Source organism: Dama dama, chromosome 9, assembly GCF_033118175.1.
Source record: "Dama dama isolate Ldn47 chromosome 9, ASM3311817v1, whole genome shotgun sequence".
Classification (NCBI taxonomy): Eukaryota; Metazoa; Chordata; class Mammalia; order Artiodactyla; family Cervidae; genus Dama; species Dama dama.
In genome coordinates, this window is record NC_083689.1 from 84,748,140 (window position 1) to 84,764,725 (window position 16,586).

The following is a 16,586-nucleotide window of genomic DNA, read 5'->3' on the forward strand; positions in this document are numbered from 1 at the left end:
TTGAGGACGTTCACTGGTTTCCTAGAAGAGGTTCATTATAAAGTAAGCTAGAAAATATTGAGCTCCAAGTTAAGTATATGAGGAACTCTGGAATCTTTTACCATAAAAGTATTAAATGTATATCTTTATTAGTTTTAAGGAATTCTTATTGTTTTGCTTATTAATTTTTAATTTTATCCTGCTTTAATTCATCTATTAAAGACAGTTTAGTTATATAGCAGCAGGCCGAATGTGACATTTCTATCTGCAATGTTACTCCGTTTCCTTTTCCATTGTCTATTAAAGGAGGATAGCAAAAAAAAAAAAACCAAAAACAGGCTTGGTGGGCAGAGGGTAAGAGATAATAAGGAAAGGAAAATAAAGAAATAATTAGAAACCCAAGTCAGATCAAACATCAGTTCCTTGTCGCAGGAAAACCTGCCAGGCAGAGTGGCTTGGTGCGTATGGTCCTCTAAGAATCTTTCCAAGGGTCACCTAGTGGGTAACACGAGTTACCCTCCAGGCTAAGAGAATGGATTTAAATCCATGTAATTTCTGGATTTACACAAGAGAAATAAAAACATCCTTAATTCTGTGTTGTGAGGAAAAAAATCTTTGTTAACCTTGCCTTAATTCTTTGCAGTTGTATCACTTTTCAGAGACTCTTCTTTACATAGCAGAGGTCTCTTGTCTCCTATCTTAATTTTCACATGATTGAGGTGTATTTCAAAGCAAAGTTAAGCAAAGAGATTGAAGGAAAAGAAGAAGATCTCTTAATCTTCTACCTTTCAAACTTAAGGTCTTCATCTCACAAGTTATTTTTTCAAAAATCTAGGTTGTTTCACCATATTTTAAAGTTTTAAAAACCACATTTTTTTCTTTTTCTGAGCAGAAAGGAAAATTAGAACCATTTTCTAGTAAATTTACTATACAATTTTTTAAAACATAAAAATAGCCATGGTACTTTTGGGAATAACTAGCATGACCACCTCTTGGCATGCTCTGAGTTAGGAACAGTTGCCTTCAGTAATATTCACTTCTTTCTTCTGTTTTTTCAAACAGAATCTAATTCATTGTTGCAACCACAGACTTATTTTTTCCCTGTTTTTTTTTTTTTAATTTTTATTGGAGCATAGTTGATTTACAATGTTGTTAGTTTCTGGTGTACAGCAAAGTGAATCAGTGTTTTATATATACACACATGCTCTTTTTAAGATTGTTTACCCATAGAGGTTGTCACAGTGTATTGAGTAGAGTTCCCTGTGCAGTATAGTCGGTCCTTATTAGTTATCTATTTTATGTATAGTAGGGTATATGTATCAATCCCAACCTCTCAATTTATCTCTCCCTTCTTTCTTCTCCCCTTGGTAACCATAAGTTTATTTTCTACATACAAACTTATTTTAAATTTAATTCAAGGTGCATGCACGCTAAGTCACTTCAGTCGTGTCTGACTGTTTGTGATCCAATGGACTGTAGCCCACCAGGCTCCTCTGTCCATGGCATTCTCTAGGCAAGAATACTGGAGTGAGTTGCCATGCCCTTCTCCAGGGGATCTTCCCAACCCAGGGATCGAACCTGCATCTTTTATGTCTCCTGCACTGGTAGGCAGATTCTTTACCACTAAAAACTAATTTTAAATTTAATTCAAGAAAAGATGAATAAATTTGTGTGCCCAGAGAGTTGTCATATTTGCTGTTGTCCCATAAATCTGAATCTATATCCCTTTCAGATGAAGGAAATGTGTCTCCACCAGTCTGGTCAACATTAGATGTGATATAAAAGCTGACAGTAAGCAAAGCATATTGGGAAAATGGTACCCAAGTTGAGTCAGACAGACCCTGAACAAACTTGTCCCATTTCACATTCTAGTTAAGAGTCTGGAAGCTGGGCGATTGCTCTCTGATTTATAGCACAATATTTTCATCTCACTAAAATTTGTTAATTTTGAATAGGCATAAGGACTGTGTTTTTCATGTAATTGTTGCTTGATACGGATGCTACATTTTAAGGTGACAAAAATTGAATGTAAACCCAAAAGTTCTGGGTGTTTAACATTTCTAAGGTCCAAGTTATTCCCAGTCTTGCTGGATCATTGTGAAAGATAATGCATACCAAGTACCTAGAAGAGGGCTTCATCTATTATTGGTGCTAAAATAAAAGGCAATTATCACTGTTCATTTCAGTTCAGTTTAGTTGCTCAGTCGTGTTTGATTCTTTGTGACCCCATAGTCTTCAGCATGCTAGGCTTCCCTGTCCATCACCAACTGGACAGATTGGCATTCAACAATCTCATTCTCTGTCATCCCCTTCTCCTCCTACCTTCAATCTTTCCCAGAGTCAGGGTCTTTTCCAATGAGTCAGTTCTTAGCATTAGGTGGCCAAAGTATTGGAGTTTCAGCTTCAGCACTAGTCCTTCTAATGAATATTCAGGACTAATTTCCTTTAGGATTGACTGGTTTGATCTCCTTGTATTCCAAGGGACTGTCAAGAATCTTCTCCAATACCACAGTTCAAAAGCATCAGTTCTTCGGTGCTCAGCTTTCTTTTAGTCCAACTCTCACATCCATTCATGACTACTGGAAAAACCATAGCTTTGACTAGATGGACCTTTGTTGGCAAAGTAATGTCTACGCAGTCTAGGTTGGTCATAGCTTCTCTTCGAGGGAGCAAGCGTCTTTTAATTTCATGGCTGCAGTCACCATTTGCAGTAATTTTGGAGCCCCAAAATATGAAGTCTGTCACTGTTTCCATTGTTTCCCCATCTATTTGCCATGAAGTGATGGGACTGGATACCATGATCTTAGTTTTTTGAATGTTCAGCTTTAAGCCAACTTTTTCACTCTCCTCTTTCACTTTTCTCAAGAGGCTCTTTAGTTCTTCTTTGCTTTCTGCCAAAAGGGTGGTGTCATCTGCATATCTGAAGTTATTGATTTTTTCCCATCAATCTTGATTCCACCTTATGCTTCATCCAGTCTGGCATTTCTCATGATGTTCTCTGCATATAAGTTAAATAAGCAGGGTGACAATATACAGCCTTGACGTACTCCTTTCCCAATTTGGAACCAGTCTGTTGTTCCATGTTCCAAGTATCACTGGCGGAAGCTAAAAGATATTTCTGGTTACATGTCATTGCTCAAACTAGAGAATCAATAGGAATTATCTAAAATATAAATATAAAGGCAACCAGTAGAAAAACATCAGATCAATAAAATTCCTTTTAATTATCCAAACATTCATGAAAAAAACATTTTTAGTAAGATGTATTTTAAAAGCATTATCTTATATATCAATATACAAAAATATGATAAATGTTCCTATTAAAGCAACTTGCAGATTATATCATAAGGCAAGACACAACTGTATGGTACACATGAGAATCATATCTAAAGCAGAATTACTCGGAGAAGTTTATGTAAAATGATGGGCATAGGTATATTGGATCAATAAAAAACAAATATAGCAAATATGGCAATTTACATATATATCAATATATCAAAGAATTTGGATAAAACAATTTAATTCAATAAGACAAAGAAAGTTACTTTATAGTGATAAAAATATAAACGAAGGACTGAACCTTTTATCGCACTATAATCACAACTACATAAAAGTATATGTACGCATAGGGATTGGAAGAAAACGTGTAGATTAGAGTGCCGAGTTTATGCATTTTTTCTCTAGTTGTTGCACTGCCATTAATGCTGTTACAATTAACAATAATGCCATGGTTAAAATTCTTAAAATGAGTGTTGATTTCATATTTAGAAATCTAAGATACACTCATGCACACTAAATCATTTCAGTTGTGTCCAACTCTTTGCCACACTGTGGACAGTAGACCGCCAGGCTCCTCTGTCCGTGGGATCCTCCAGGCAAGAATACTGGAGGGGGTTGCTACGCCCTCCTCCAGGGGATCTTCTTGACCCAGGGATCGAACCTGCATCTCGTCTCCTATATTGCCAGGAGAGTTCTTTACCACTAGCACCACTGGGAAGCACTATTAATAGCACCAAATTCCTTAGATATATCTCCTTGTCAAAGGAAAAAGTATGCATATTTCTTGAAGAGAGACTTTGAGATAACATATATTTTCCACTCAAAGTGTAAAAATCTTTACCACCAAAATTATTTGAGCTAAATTGTTCAACAGGAATTGCTGAGCACATTCTAATGCAATTGTGATGTAATGGAGCCACCACTTTTATAGTATGCTTCAACAGTTATTTTTCCCTGCTTTTTACAGCAATATGAGAACTGGAGGCCGAACCAACCAGACAGCTTCTTTTCTACTGGAGAAGACTGTGTTGTGATTATATGGCATGAGAACGGCCAGTGGAATGATGTCCCCTGCAATTACCATCTCACCTACACCTGCAAGAAAGGAACAGGTAATGGTTAACCCATCATAGTGTATACTTAATCTGCATTTCAATTATCAAGTAAATTCAGGAAGAATAAACATCATTCTTTGAGACATCAGCTGGATGTCATATACAGCATCCTTACTGCTCTGGGACAGTTTACTTTCTCAATATAATTGAATAGTTTGTTTTCAGTAATGTCTTCATTTTAGATTTCAAGTGCTTAAGATAATAATGTAGCATTTATGTAAAAAAAAGAAACTACCTGTCAGTATTTTTAAGAAAAACAACTGCCAGCCCCAAGGGCCCATAGATCTGTTAATTTTGATGAGGAAAGCATTAAAAAAAATTACTTGTCAAAAATAAAAAACTGGGATATATCATAAGATAATGTGAATTATTTTTACTTAAAAATAAAAAAGACCACTTAGTGCCATTTGGCCCATGTTCAAATTTATCAGTGGCTTAAAGTACTGCAACTAAATAACACCACCCTGCCTTGGTGGGGACTGTGGTCCCCACCTCATTGTGGTCCTCATTCAGACTTTCCCTCGTTTTTTGGTTAAGCTCCTGGTCATTATAGGCATTTGAGTTTTTCAATCAGTCGCTTAGAAGCTCAATCTATGCTCATAAACCATAGAACAAAAATACCATCCCAATATCTATTATGACTATTTTCAAGAAATGATAAAACGAAAACATTTATAATGTAAGCTCTAGAATGAGGAGACCTGCTTAGTTGACATTAACAGATAAAATTAAGAAAGCTGATTTTTCAGTATTTATCATTGACCAATATGTTCGAATTCTAAGCCACACTATGTAGACTTCTTCCTTAAAAAAACAGGAATTGCATAACAATTTTTAAACCTGGTTACAATTGGTAATGGTGTTAGAACATGCATATTTAACTTCTAGACCCAGATTTTACCCACCTCAATTAAGAGTACAAAGTACAAATGCAAAATATAAAATCCATTTGACTTATTTTTTAATATAAAAATAATAAAACTAAAAATATATACTCTATAGATATTTTAGAAAAGACTTAAACACCAGTGAGAAGTTCTGTTAAAAGACAGAGAAGAGTAAGTTGCACAAAACTAAGTCAAAACTCAGCTATTATCTGTGATTACTTCACTCTGCTATTCTCTTCTCTAAAGCAGAATTTATTCTGAATATCCTTTCTATGTGAGCAGATTTCCTGACTATGTATGTTACTTTAGCACTTACGCCACTAAGCTTGTGAAAACAGCAAATCAAGGTATTTGCTCTTTTCCCTGTTTCTAGTGTAAGAAGTCCTTAATGAACTGTCTGTCTTTAGCCAAATGTCATGTTTGCCTTCTTAGATCTCCAAATACCCCCTGGAGTCATACTCTTCAGTTTATGACCCAAACATTCGTTTATTTCCAGTATTATTTTTTCCTATACCAGGGTATATTGCAGCAGCACTATTGACACTTTGGACAGACAGTCCTTAGTTGTGGGGGGCTGTTCTGTGCCTCGCAGGATGTTTAGCATCCTCTCTGCCCTCAATGGCCTCGCAGGTGACTCAATGGTAAAGAATTCACCTGCCAGTGCAGGAGATGCAAGAGACATGGGTTCGACCCCTGGGTCAGGAAGATCCCCTGGAGAAGGAAATGGCAACCCACTCCAGTTATTCTTGCCTGGAAAATCCCACAGACAGAGGAGCCTGGTGGGCTATAGCTCACAGGATTGCAAAGAGTCTGCTACAACTAAGCGACTGAACATGCAACACTTCCCTCTATGCACTAAATGTCAGAGGCATTTTCCTCCACTCCACATCCTCCTCCTCTGCTTTGTGACAACCATCCATGTCTCCAGCCATTGCCAACTATCCTTGGGGGAGGGGGAAGAGGAAGAAAACTGCCCCCCGTTGAGAACCACTGTCCTTTATCTAAAAGGGATTCACAAAAGCAGCATCATGGTATATATTTCCCAATGGGGAAAGATTTACAAAACATTAGGTCTACCTCCCTAAAGGAGGAAGAAACCAAGACAAAACAATTCATATATTTTATCTCCCTACTGTCTGATTTTTATTTATGTAAACTGAATTCTTTGTTAATCATTACCCTGGGGGATTTTATGAATTTTATAAATGTCTATATAGACTCATTTCTCTTTACAGATAATTTATACATCTTTACAGACCTAGGTAGTTTTAATTAATTACAAAGAAGAATTATATTATTTACAAAAGACATATTAAAAAAACAAACCTCAGTGCATGACATTCATGCATCTTTGGATTGTTCTGCAGGTTCTTTCCAATCCCATCCATTTATCTCCAAATCCAGCCAAAGATAATGACGTAGTTCCTTTACTTTTCCCTTTAAAATCATCACACATGCTTGTATCTGTAAGCAAATTGTTTAGTTCTGCACATTTTTGAACTTTAAGTTTGTATTTTGTGCCTTGCTCTTTTTGTTCAGCATATGTTTGTCAGATTAATCCACGTTGATGCATGTAGCTATATTTCTTCATTGTTGCTGCTGTGTAGTATTACATTGTATGACTGTATAACATTTTATTTATCAGTTCTGCAAGTGGACATTTGGGTTATATTCAGTGTTTTTGCAATTATAAACAATGTCTCTATGCATATTCTTGAACTTGTTTATGGTAGATCTCTGCAAGTTTCCATAGGGTGTTTCTCCAGGAGTGAACTGCTGAGTCATAGGATATATATACACCATCAAATTTACTAGAAAATGCCAAATTATTTTCCAAAGTGGTTGTACCAGTTTGCACTCCCACCAGCAATGTGTGAGGGGTCCTGTTACTCCACATCTTCTCCAACATTTGATCTTATCGGACTTTGAAATTTTTGCCAGTCTGGTGGGTATAAAATGTTATCTCTTCTGATTTAACTTGCGTTGTCTTGGATGATTCTTCTTGGAAATCTTTTCATGTACGTATAGCTCTTCTTTTGTAATGTATCTGCTCGTTTCTATTGCTTATTTTGAAAGTTTGATCGCTTCTCTTGTATACATTGATTTGCAGGAGTTTTTTGTGTTTTGTTTTTGTTTTTAATGTCCTAGTTTCTAATCCCTTGATAATTGTATGTTGCACATATCTACTCCTAGTTTGTAGCTTGTCTTTACCCTGTGGCATTTTTTGATGAATAGAGTTGTTCATTTTGTTGAATTTTCTTTTATGGTTTAAACCTTTTTGTGCCTTAAGAAATTCTTACCTACCCTAACATTAGAAAGATATCCTATGTTGTTTGCTAAATGCTTTATAGTTTTATCTTTTACATTTATATATGTACACCATCTAGAGTTGATCTCCCATGGACTCTCTGAGGTAGGGAACCAAATACATTTTTTTCCGTATGAATACCCAATTGTCCAAATGAAAAAACCTACCTTTTCGCTACTGCTCTGCCATGTTGCTCTGTCAAATATCAAGCATATATATGTGGGTCTATTTCTGGTCTATTTGCCTCTCTTTGCCAATACCATACTCCTTGAATTATTTTAACTTCAAAATAAGTCTTCATTTATAGTTTTGGAAGAAATCTATACATTGCTTTCCTCTCAAATTTAAAGACAACTTTTAATTTGCCAGAATCAAGTATGAGTTATCTAATTGATAATTTTTAACCTTCCATATCATTGCCATCTCATTCTGTCTGGTACTTACTGGTATCTGGGCCCTAGCATAGACTTTCCATGTTACAATAAAAGAAGTGTAGATATCCAGATGGGGATTATCATTGAACTATATATAGTGTAGACTATTAATTGAAAATAATGTATTTTAGAATTCTCAGTTTACCTTCTAGGAATTTGTGAAAATGAAATATGAGCACAAATACTTCTAATTTCTTAGTTTTAGATAGTAGGATTTTATAATCTATTTTTAGGTTATGTCTATCTGAGACACAATTTCTTATGCGAATGAAAAGATATGCCTGGTTTGTGTTTTATTAAAGACAATTTTGTTTGCTATTGGGTCAATAGTTTCTAACTTGTTTTGTTAGGCAGAAGCAAATTAAAGAGCTAAATATTTAAGTTAAACCTACATTTGTCACTGCAAAAGAATATGGTTGTAAACAGCCTTCTGGATATGTCAATAAATTTAACATTCACAACCTTTTAATGGGCTTCCCAGGTAGTGCTAGTGGTAAAGAAACCGCCTGCCAATGCAGGAGACATAAGAGACACACGGGTTCAATCCCTGAGTCAGGAAGATTCCCTGAAGGAGGGCATGACAATCCATGCTAGTATTCTTGCCTGGTTATATTAGGATGTTGACATCTAAACATCTTGGTACCAAAGTTTCTGGTAATCATTCTCCCATTGAAGATTTGCATTATTTCATGAGAGACTATGACATACCCTAGTAGGCTTTATGATGGCATTCTTAAAGTAAACTATGAAAAGGAAATGTCATTTAGGGAAATTATGTTGAAGTTAAGTTATGTTTTTATTAGAGCTACATAGCAAAACACAGTCACTTAAAGTTAAATTAGTATATTTTTAAAGTAAGTACACTAATATAAGTAAAATTACAAATTAATACAAATGCAGTTGAATCAATTTTTTTCCCTTCTTGAATTTCAAAATTACAAAGTTTTTTTTTTTTTTTACCTGCTATTTCATTTTTACTATTTCTACCATCACTAAGTTTGTTGCTATTCAGCATTTTTTATTGTAGGTTAAAAATGATGGTTATATATTCTAAGATTTACCTTTACTTAGTTTTCTTAAGTGTTGCAATTTATATATATAAGGTAATTACAAAATTGAGGCATGAATACTATGTCCTGACTTGCTCTCTGTCTCCATAGAGAAGACAGAAAGAGCAAATAAATATAATTGAACCTGGATATATTTTATTTACACTGAAAAGTCTATATTTTAGAGCTATATTGTTATTATACATTGTAAATTTTTTCAGGGAAGTGGAAATAATAATTGTTACAAATCTATTATCATTTGAAGTAGAAAGTGAAAGTCACGTCCAACTCTTTGCGACCCTATGGACTATACAGTCCATGGAATTCTCCAGGCCAGAATACTGGAGTAGATAGCCTTTCCCTTCTGCAGGGGATCTTCCCAACCCAGCGGTCGAATCCAGGTCTCCCGCATTGCAGGCATATTCTTTACCAGCTGAGCCACAAGGGAAGCCTGTTTGAAGTGAAGGTGAGTGGTAAATAAAACCACTGGGATAGAGACAAAACCAACAGACTGCATAGTGACATGAGACAGATGCCTTTTAATTTGGAATTTTTTCAGAAAAGTAGCTCTTCCAAATGGACAGATGAACGTGTAACCATATGCCCTATGGTTCTTTTTAAAAAAAAAAACAATAAGCACAATTCAAGATGACAGAATCTGAGATTCAAACTAGGCCGAAAGCCTCAATGTTTCACTTTGTCTTGAAATTTTTTAATTTCTTAATCTAAATGATTACTGAAGGCACTTGATTGGGTAAAATAATGAAAGAAAGAATTAAAAGAGTGTCTCATACTAATAGAAATATTTAGATTATTTGGAAATAACCCAATTTACTTTTCTTTAGTTGCTTGCGGCCAGCCCCCTGTTGTAGAAAATGCCAAGACCTTTGGAAAGATGAAACCTCGTTATGAAATCAACTCCTTGATTAGATATCACTGCAAAGATGGTTTCATTCAACGCCACCTTCCAACTATCCGTTGCCTAGGAAATGGAAGATGGGCTATGCCTAAAATTACCTGCCTGAACCGTAAGTGGTCCTTTAGAAAGAATGGACAACCATGCTATAACAACTACTAGACATCCTCATTTTACGGCTACGGTATTGGTAGTTTAGGGTATGGAGCAAGTAATATTGTTGTGTTTTCTTTTCTTTCTTTCTTTCCTTCCATGTAGCATCTGCATACCAAAGGACTTATTCTAAGAAATACTTTAAAAATTCCTCATCAGCAAAGGACAATTCAATAAATACATCAAAACATGATCACCGTTGGAGCCGAAGGTGGCAAGAATCAAGGCGCTGATCCCTAAAATGGCAAACACATGTTTTCATCATTTCAGCCAAAGTCCTAACTTCCTGTGCCTTTCCTATCACCTCGAGAAGTATTATCAGTTGGTTTGGATTTTTGGAACACCGTCCAGTCCAGTCATTTTGGGTTGCTGTGCTCCCAAAACATTTTAAATGAAAGTATTGGCATTCAAAAAGAAAGCAAACAAAAAAAGGAAAATGAGAGCAGAGTGGAGCCATTTCCAGTCTAATTTCTTTAGTTTCCTATTTGCCTCCAGTGCAGACCATTTTATAATGCATACCAGCCTACTGTACTATTTAAAAAGCTCCATTTCAGCACCAATGGCAATGTAAATAAGATGATTTAATGTTGATTTTAATCCTGTATATAAAATAAAAAGTCACACTGAGTTCAAGCATATTTAATGATGATTACGGAGCCTTAGAGGTCTTTAATCATTGGTTCGGCTGCTTTTTGTAGTTTATTTAGGCTGGAAATGGTTTCCCCTGCTCTTTGTCAACAAGACTGAAGACAGCTTTTGCTGGACAATTAACAAACACAAAGTTTTGTAGGTCACTGTCCCATCTCCACCACAGGTAGAGTTGGCTTCCATGTGATGCTGAAGCCTAGCTAATGGGATCCCAACGAAACTAGAGACTGCAACATGGAACTCTTTATTTTTGGTTTTTTTTTGCTGCGTTCCTTTTTCTTCACTTACAAGAAAGGCCTGAATGGAGGACTTTTCTATGACCAGGAGCATTTTCTAGGGGTCAAAGTGCTAATTATTAACTCAACTGGGTCTCATTTTTAATGGCTTTCATAACACTAACTTGCAAATTACAGATCAACACATTTCAAATGGATATAGACCTAGGGTTCTGGAGGGAGGGGGTTTGTTAAAACAACACACATTCAAAGAAAGAAATTTTGTATATATAACCATTTTAATCTTTTATAAAGTTTTGAATGTTCATGTATGAATGCTGCAGCTGTGAAGCATACATAAATAAATGAAGTAAGCCATACTGATTTAATTTATTGGATGTTATTTTCCCTCAAACCTGAACATTGACGTAGTTGGTAGTTATTTTTCGGTTTTAGCCTTTATACTTCCCTCACAGTTTGGAATCGTATAATCTAGGTACTCTGTCCCTGATTAAATAATGTGATGGATAGAATGCATTAAGTGTTTTATTATAAAGAAGAGTGGAAAAGTGTATAGCTTTCAGCAGATGGTGTTTGCCCATTCTAAGCAAGGAGCACATATATAGAAATAGTATGGGCATTGCTTCTTATTAGGTGGAGTGTATGTGTTGAAATTTCTCCCTATCTCTTCCCACTCCATTTTCTCCCCTTAATTTGAATAAAATGACTGCTAAAGATGACTTTGAATTATTATCTGCTTAATTTAATGTTTAAAGAAACCCTGTGATGGAAAGAAAGCATTTAGGTGTCTTTTCCTAATTTTAGTTTAGAATGATCTTGAGAGCACAAGACAATAAATAAAATGCGAATAGAAAAAGAGCAGACCCGACATGGATTCTTTTTCTCAAAACCTCTTTTAACTAGAAGGAGCCACAGTAGCCACAATCATACACGCTGTCTTTAGGCAAGTTTCCTTGGTTGCTGTGTTAAATGTGATCCACCTTTGGGTGTTCTAGAGCACAGAAAAACTCTGTGTCTACCTATGAGGTTTTTATTTTTCCTCTTTCATTAAAATGCACATAATACGTTCCTGTATTTATATTATAACATGTATAGTGTAAAATGTGAATGAATGTTTTTTTTGTGTGAATGAAAATCTAAAATCTTTGTAACTTTTTATACCTGCTTTTGTTTCACCAAAGAAACCTAAAATCCTTCTTTTACTATACTGTGACTGGTCTGGTTATTTACATTTTTTATATTTACATGTATTTATTTATATATTTATAACTTTAAACCCTAATGTGCACCAACATTTTTACATTCTAGATCTATCATGGAGTCCAAGCTGCTGGCTTGGATGAAATGATTTTATGGCTAGCAGAGAGATGATTATAAATGTCCCTGCAAAAATTGGAGATAGTAATTCTGATAATGTTTACAACCGCATTCTTAGGCACTGATCTCAGAAATGAAAGAACATGCAATAGGAAAAGTGATAGGTCACACTTACACAATTCTTCCTATTAACCAGGCCAAGTGTTTCATGTGCATCATCTCCCAACAAGCCTAAGAGAGAGGCTGTTACTGTCTGATTGGTGAGGGAACAGCATAGAGAATTTGTCATTTGTCCCCAATTGCATAGTTTGTTTGTAGAGGATGCAGGACATCTCTACAACCTGCATGATACTCTCAATAAAAATATAAAATAGTATATTCTCAGTTGTTAAACATTCAGGAGGTTAATTTACGGGCTAGAAGATCATATCTAACAAAGTGATCAGAAGATGTCACAAACACCAAGTTCCTATCCATCCAGATATTCATTCATCCCTTTATTTTCATTCATTCACTATTACTAAGTACTTACTATGCATTAGGCACTGGACTAAGCCCTGGAGGTTCTAGAGTGAGCGAGCTACACAGGTTTCTGCCAATGTAAGGTTTTTTAATCTGAATGCATCCCATGTGAGTTATTTTACAGCCAATTCTACTCAATATATTTATTGATACTTTAAAAGAACAAATCCATTGTCCATTCTGCAGTTGTATAGAAGATATCATAAAGGACAAAGGTGAGTGGAAAATTATTTTGAGGTTTCTTTCTTGGAATATCAAAAATATATGGGAAGGCATGATTAGATGCAGAAGAGATACTTTTCCTTATTGAGCTTGTCCTTTTAATGTGCTCTCATATCTATACAGACCTTTAAATAGAAATTACTCAAGGGAGTATGTAAGTATGTGGCACAGTGGTCCACCTGTATGTGCCAATGCAGGGGACTCAATTGTGGATTTGATCCCTGAGTTGGGAAGATCCCTTGGAGTGGGAAATGGCAACCCACTCCACTGTTCTTGCCTAGAGAATTTCATGGACAGAGGAGCCTGGGGGGTTGTAGTCCACGGGGTCACAGAGTCAGACACGGCTGGATGACTGAGCACAAGCACACATACACCCCTATTAGACGTTTATAAATCAATCAAATAAATTTTTACTGATCTAGGTACAAATACCAGAGGCTATGAGATGTTCCATTACCTATAATACTAGGACAGAGCGAGAAGTTTAGGGAGACTCAGCACTACTCAGTATCAACCAGAGGTGGTTTTCTGTTCATTCCTAAAAGCTGGATTGCACAGTAGGGGAAGAATATGCCCTTCCCATAAGGAGCTATGTAAGAAGAGGCGGTCTTCTGGGGTAGCTGAAATAGAAAAGAGACATGAGAGATTGTATAGGGAGGAATGTTGTTCAGTTGCTAAGTCCTTTCCGGCTCTGCAACCCCCTGGACTGTAGCCAGTCAGACTCCCCTGGCCCTGGTGTTTTCCAGGCCTGAGTACTGGAGCGGGTTGCCATTTCTTTCCCCAGAGGACCTTCCTGACTCGGGGATCAAACTTGCGTCTCCTGCATTGGCAGGTGGACGCTTTACCACTGCACCACCAGGGAAGCCCCACGGGGAGGAATACATCATTTGGATGTGATAGCAACTTTGCTGATCTTAAGTGAGTTTTCAATTACAGAACAGGAAATAAGAACTGGATTAGCCTTGAGCTAATTGTCCAGAAGGCATATATCATGCAAACTAAAGTTATCAGAGTTTGGAAATGGACAGAAGAGAATATAATAGGTTGCCAAAAAGTGCAGAGTTGCTTTCATGAATGGGCTATACATGAGGTCTCCCAAGCAAAGAAATCTCCAAGAGGAAATATATCTTAGATAAAAGCAAAAGATGTTACTATCAAGTGGTTAAAAACTCGGTGATTGGCTTCAACATGTTTTATTGTGTTTCTTTTAATGTTTCCTAGTATTACAAATGCAGTGAAATAATTTCTGAAGAAAAAGGCCCTGCAGTGATGGTTTTGTACAACTTGTACATCTTTTTTTTTTTTAATTGTGTGCAGTTCCCATTTGCTAAACACACCAAACTTCATCCAAATGATTCTTTTCTAAAACAAGTATATACAGAAAGTTGATAAAGGTCTTTGAATGAGTCATTCAAGAGTGTTTAATCTTTTCCCATTATTACTCATTTCTGTGTGTTTGGATCCCAGCTAGACTAGAAAGAGCAAATGCCAAACAAGAACAAGAATGGTTTTTGTTGAGATGTTTACAGAATAAGCAAAGCTTGGGTTTTAATTGGAATTTAATTCACAGTCCTGTCTGAATCCATCAAATGATCCCTATTGAAGATTTAAAATTGATTGCCTTAAGGCAGTAAGTTGTAAATGATTTTGATAGTATTTACTTTAAAATAAAACTTTAAAAAAAAAAATAAATAAAATAAAACTTTAAACTGTGTTCCCATCACATCTAACATTGTCAACCAAAATGTTTTTCATCATAGAGTGAAACAATTGTAAAGGATTTTATTTTTGGCATATTATACATATTGCCATTGTAAAATAAACATGTAACATCACTCTTAAATATATTCAGCAGGACTGTAAATACCATACTAGTTTGATTCCCACTCTCATCCATCTAAAAAACAACTAAAGAAAAATAATCTTTTAACAGTCAGATATTTTATGTTTTTCTTATTTTTGGACTTGGTTTTTTAATTCACTTCCCCCATAGAATTGTATCTAAATATTATACATTTATGTGCTTGAAAGTCTTCTGTTGATTAAGCTATCAACACATATACATCAAAATTTGTACTTTGAAGTGAAAACTTAATTTTATGAACATAAACATAAAGGTGTAAAGTTAAAAATCTGGATTGAGTTATCATTGTAATTTACAGATATAAAATTGGTCAAAACAACATAATGTTCTTAGAAAATTTGAAAAGTCATTACACAAATTGTAACGTTTTATTAAAAATACAGCTCAATGAGATGATTAGGACTGTTTATCCCAATTCACATTTCCATGAAACTAGAATGTGTCATGGTTTAGCATCAATTCTATTCCTATTTTATTCTTATAGATTTAAAAATTGAAAAAAACTTACTTAAATAAGTAAATGGAAATGATAGTTTTATAATGCAAAGCTGAGTAGTATAATGTAGTATAATAGTATAGTAGTATAATGCAAAAATTGAGTAATTTTTTTAAACTTCTTTTTTAATTATATGCCAAAAATCACATAGTGGTCTATCAAAAATTATTTTCAATTACTTGTCAGTTGACATCTCAATGAAATCCTTCTTAAAATTTATTGGTGTCACTAGAGTCATTCATTTGGATTTGTCCTTTTGTTTTTTCGTAATTTCTACATCCCAAGTCAGTGCATCCTAAAATTCAGGACAGATGAAGAGTGTGTTTGATGTGGTGGGATTTTTATTTGTTTTTAATAAACGGTTTTGGTTTATTCTAAAGCTTTTGGTTTTCAAAGCTTGTTCTCTGAAACAACAACATTAACATCACCTAGAAATTTGTAAGAAATGCAAATCCTCAGACCCTGCCCTAATGAGATAGAAATTTTAGGACTGAGAAGAGCAACCTGGGTTTTCACAAGCACTCAGGGTGATTCTGATGAATTCTAAAGTTTAGGAGAACTGGTTTTAAGAAGATGCAAAAGTAAAACCAATGGCCTCCACCACAGACACCTTCTTAGGCAGATGAATTTTATAGGAAAGAGGCCAGGTAAAAGTTGAAGTTTTGGGAACTTCTCTGATAGTCCAGTAGTTAAGAATTTGCCTTCCAATGCAGGAGATGTGGTTTTGATTCCTGGTGGGAGAGTTAGGATCCTACATGCCAAGCCTGCATCTAAGCCTGAGTGCTACAACTAGAAAGCTCATGCACACATGCATTCATGTTAGGTCGTGTCTTGACTCTTTGCAACTCCTATGGACTATATCCCATCAGGCTCCTCTGTCCGTGGGATTCTCCAGGCAAGAATCCTGGAGTGGGTTGCTGTTTCCTTCTCCAGGGGATCTTCCCCAGCCAGGGATCAAATTCACATCTCTTGTGTCTCCTGCATTGGCAGGCAGATTCTTTACCTGGGAAGCCCAATGTGCTGCAACAAAAGACCCTGTGTGCTGCAACTAAGACCCGATGCAGCACAAAATCAATATTTTTTTAAAAGTTGAAGTTCTGGAATTTGTTTCCTTTTGTGTGCCCATGTATCTCCCACCCCTCCACCCTAGAGAGTCTTGGG

The 16,586-nt window shown here is 35.7% G+C and overlaps 1 protein-coding gene across 2 annotated transcripts in view; it reads left to right on the plus strand.

Moving 5' to 3' along the window:
* Nucleotides 1–11,363, plus strand: part of VCAN (versican) — a 113,791-nt gene extending 102,428 nt beyond the window's left edge. For both annotated transcript variants that reach the window (XM_061151957.1, XM_061151959.1), the window contains 3 exons: nucleotides 4,226–4,370; nucleotides 9,897–10,079; nucleotides 10,226–11,363. In XM_061151957.1, the coding sequence (XP_061007940.1) occupies nucleotides 4,226–4,370; nucleotides 9,897–10,079; nucleotides 10,226–10,353 (456 nt within the window). In that variant the 3' untranslated portion in view covers nucleotides 10,354–11,363. The remainder of the gene's footprint in view (nucleotides 1–4,225; nucleotides 4,371–9,896; nucleotides 10,080–10,225) is intronic.
* The last annotated feature ends 5,223 nt before the right edge of the window (nucleotides 11,364–16,586 follow it).